The 2,803-nt window shown below is 64.2% G+C and overlaps 1 protein-coding gene across 1 annotated transcript in view; it reads right to left on the bottom strand.

Annotated features, from left to right (window-relative positions):
* The window catches only part of CDH3 (cadherin 3, type 1, P-cadherin (placental)), a 30,626-nt gene extending 27,897 nt beyond the window's left edge, over positions 1-2,729 (bottom strand). Inside the window, exons 1-11 of the mRNA XM_010008466.1 lie at positions 2,671-2,729; positions 2,481-2,562; positions 2,156-2,311; positions 1,938-2,082; positions 1,647-1,822; positions 1,434-1,562; positions 1,169-1,354; positions 851-1,095; positions 628-770; positions 230-454; positions 13-156 (exon numbers count right to left, since the gene is read on the bottom strand). Coding sequence (XP_010006768.1) covers positions 13-156; positions 230-454; positions 628-770; positions 851-1,095; positions 1,169-1,354; positions 1,434-1,562; positions 1,647-1,822; positions 1,938-2,082; positions 2,156-2,311; positions 2,481-2,562; positions 2,671-2,729 — 1,690 coding nt within the window. The remainder of the gene's footprint in view (positions 1-12; positions 157-229; positions 455-627; positions 771-850; positions 1,096-1,168; positions 1,355-1,433; positions 1,563-1,646; positions 1,823-1,937; positions 2,083-2,155; positions 2,312-2,480; positions 2,563-2,670) is intronic.
* Positions 2,730-2,803: the final 74 nt, after the last annotated feature.

Here is a 2,803-nt window from a genome sequence, read left to right as displayed (position 1 = left end):
GTCTCGGGGGACGGCTCTGCCCGGGCCCCTCGCAGGCGCAGACCCGCGCAGTGATGGCAGTGAGCTGGGCTTTGCCTGGCTGGTCAAAGAGCCGCAGGTAGACACTGTACAGGTCCGGCTCCAGCGGTGCCACCAGCCGCAGGGTGACGGTGTCATCTGCACAAAACAGCACCGGGGGTGACCTGGTGCACCGGTAACGCCGCCTCATGACAAGCATCCCCGTTCTTACCTTGGTCGCCAACCTCCACAGCCCAGCTGTCCCCTGAGCCCTGGCTGAGCTCGGCACGGAAGGGGCCGGTGTTGGGGGGCAGGTCCCGGTCGGTGATGGTGAGGACCTGGGGCTGGGGGTTGTGGTTGCAGACAGTGATGTCCCGGGGTTCGGCCTCAGGGCCGTGGTCGTTGACGTCGAGCAGGGTGAGGAGCAGGGTGCCAGTGCCTGTGGCGGGTGGCGAGCCTACAGGGAGGAGCAATGCTGGAGGGGGGGTCCAGGACCCCCATGGGGACAGGGGTGGGGACCAAAAGCCCCTGGCAGTGCTCTGTGTTAGAGCTGGGCTGCAGTTCCTGGTGATGGTAGCACATGTCCCTCACGTGGGATGGAGGAACAAGGGCCCCTTTGATGGTGCTCACCATCATCCATGGCCAGCAGCATGGCGCTGTAGGTGCTGTTCTTGACGAATGGGGACTCACGGTCCAGGTGATCCCGTGCACTCACCAGGCCGTTCTCAGGGTGCACAACCAGCCAGCCTGCCGGGTCGTGCCCCACCAGATACCTGGGGGGGCAGAGAGGAACTGGTGCCATAGCAGGAGACAGTGGGAACCCTAGCCAGACCCCAACCCCAACCCTTCTCACTTGATCCTCTGCCCCTGTGCCTTGTCGGGGTCCTGGGCTGTGTAGGAGGTGAGGGTCTGCCCCGGTGGCACATCCTCAGACACCTGGGCAAGCTGCACTGGCGGGTCAAAAACAGGTGCCTCATTGACATCCTCCACAATGACGATCACCACGGCAGTGGCTGTTGGCAGCTTCACGGTGAAGGGGGCCTCGTTGGTCACAGCCACGTGGAGCATGAACTGCTTCTTGGCCTCGTAGTCCAGACCCTGGGAGAGGGAGGGGATGGGCAGCACCCCATAGCAGGCAGCAAGGGGGGGGACACGTGGAGGACACACACACCTTGGCAGTACGGAGGACACCCTCATTGCTGGCAGGGTCTGTGGTGATGGTGAAGGCACCTCCCTCATTGCCACGCAAGATGGAGTAGACAGCTCGCCATGCCGGCGTGCTTGGCTCGTCCAGGTCGGTGGCAACCAGCCGGGCCACCTCCCGTCCAGCTTCATTCTCCGGCACAGACGCCTCGTACTGTGGGTTGAGGGCACCATCAGTGCTGAAGCACAGCAGGCACTGGGGCAGGGGGTTCCACCAGCGGGCCCCACATTACCATTTTGGGGTCAAACTCGGGGGCGTTGTCATTGATATCCGCGATCTCGATCACGGCCAGTGCCGGCGTGGTCCAGCCCTCGCCATCCAGATCAGCTGCCTGCACTGTCAGCGTGTACTCCCGCACGCGCTGCGGCGGACAGACAGAAGGACAGCCCGTCAGCCCCCCTGCTCAGGGCAGGGGCCACCTGCCCCACGGTGCCACCAAGCCCACCTCCCGGTCCAGGCCGCTGGCGATGACGCTGAGGGCGCCGGTGGCCCTGTTGACAGTGAACATGTGGGGATGGGGCTCCCGTGGCTCCTGGCTAAGGATGGAGTAGGCGATGACGCCGTTGTAGGTCTCCACTGCATCATCCACATCCGTGGCGGTCACCTGCATCACGGAGGTGCCTGGGGACAGGGATGTCCTGGTGAGAGGGGTGATGGGACATGACACCCATGTCCCCCCATCAGGATAGTCCCAGAGCTTTTCCCAAGGGACATGGCCAGCAGCACAGGGTCCTACCTGGCAAAGCACCCTCGGGCACGGAGCCCCTGAAGACGTCCTGTGTGAACTGGGGCTTGTTGTCATTCTGGTCTGTCACAGTGACAATGATCTCCATCGGCTCCTCCACCGGTTTGCCGTTCTCCGACACCGCGTGGGAGAGGAGCTGCGACGCAGGGGTGTGAGCAGGGGGGGGAGCATGGTGTGGCACCCCCTGGCACCCCCCAGCAGGGACCTACATGGTACTTGTCGATGCGCTCTCGGTCCAGCGGCTGTGTCACCTTCATCCAGCCCGACTCCTTCTCGATGGTGAAGATGCCCTCAGGGGGGGCATCTGCCCCCTGCCCTGTGATGCTGTAGAAGATCTTGGTGTCTCTGTCTCGGTTGGATTTGATCTGGGAGGACACATGGGGAGGGGGGGGTTGAGCACCCCTCCACCCCCCCAGCAGCACCACACCCTGCCCTGATGCAGGGTGATGGCCACCCCTGGCATCGCTCCCTCCCTCAACATCCACATCCACAACCAGACCCCTAGGCCCCCCCCTCCAGACCACTCTTCCATACCTGAACCAGCTTTTTGGGGAAGGGGCCCCGCTCATTTTCGGGAACCTTGATGGGGGGGATCACCCAGTCCCTCTTCCGCCTCCTGGGAACAGTGCCAGAGAGCTCCTGTGGGACGGGGGAGCAGGGGGAGTGAGGACACAGCTGATGGGGGAGTTGGGGCACCACGGGGGGCAGCCAGGGACAGCTTTACCTGGGGGGAGCGTTTGCTCCGCACGGGAACGGATGCAGGGTCTGACCGGCCGGTGACATCCCGAGGGGACACAGGTAGCACCTTGCCTGCTCCCACCAGCTGCCCACCACCCCCCTCCTCCCCCCCCCCCACG

This window comes from Chaetura pelagica, unplaced genomic scaffold (genome assembly GCF_000747805.2).
Source record: "Chaetura pelagica isolate M959 unplaced genomic scaffold, ChaPel_1.0 scaffold232, whole genome shotgun sequence".
Taxonomy (NCBI): domain Eukaryota; kingdom Metazoa; phylum Chordata; class Aves; order Apodiformes; family Apodidae; genus Chaetura; species Chaetura pelagica.
The sequence above is the reverse complement of the archived record's forward strand: the minus strand, read 5'-3'. Positions and strand labels throughout refer to the sequence as shown.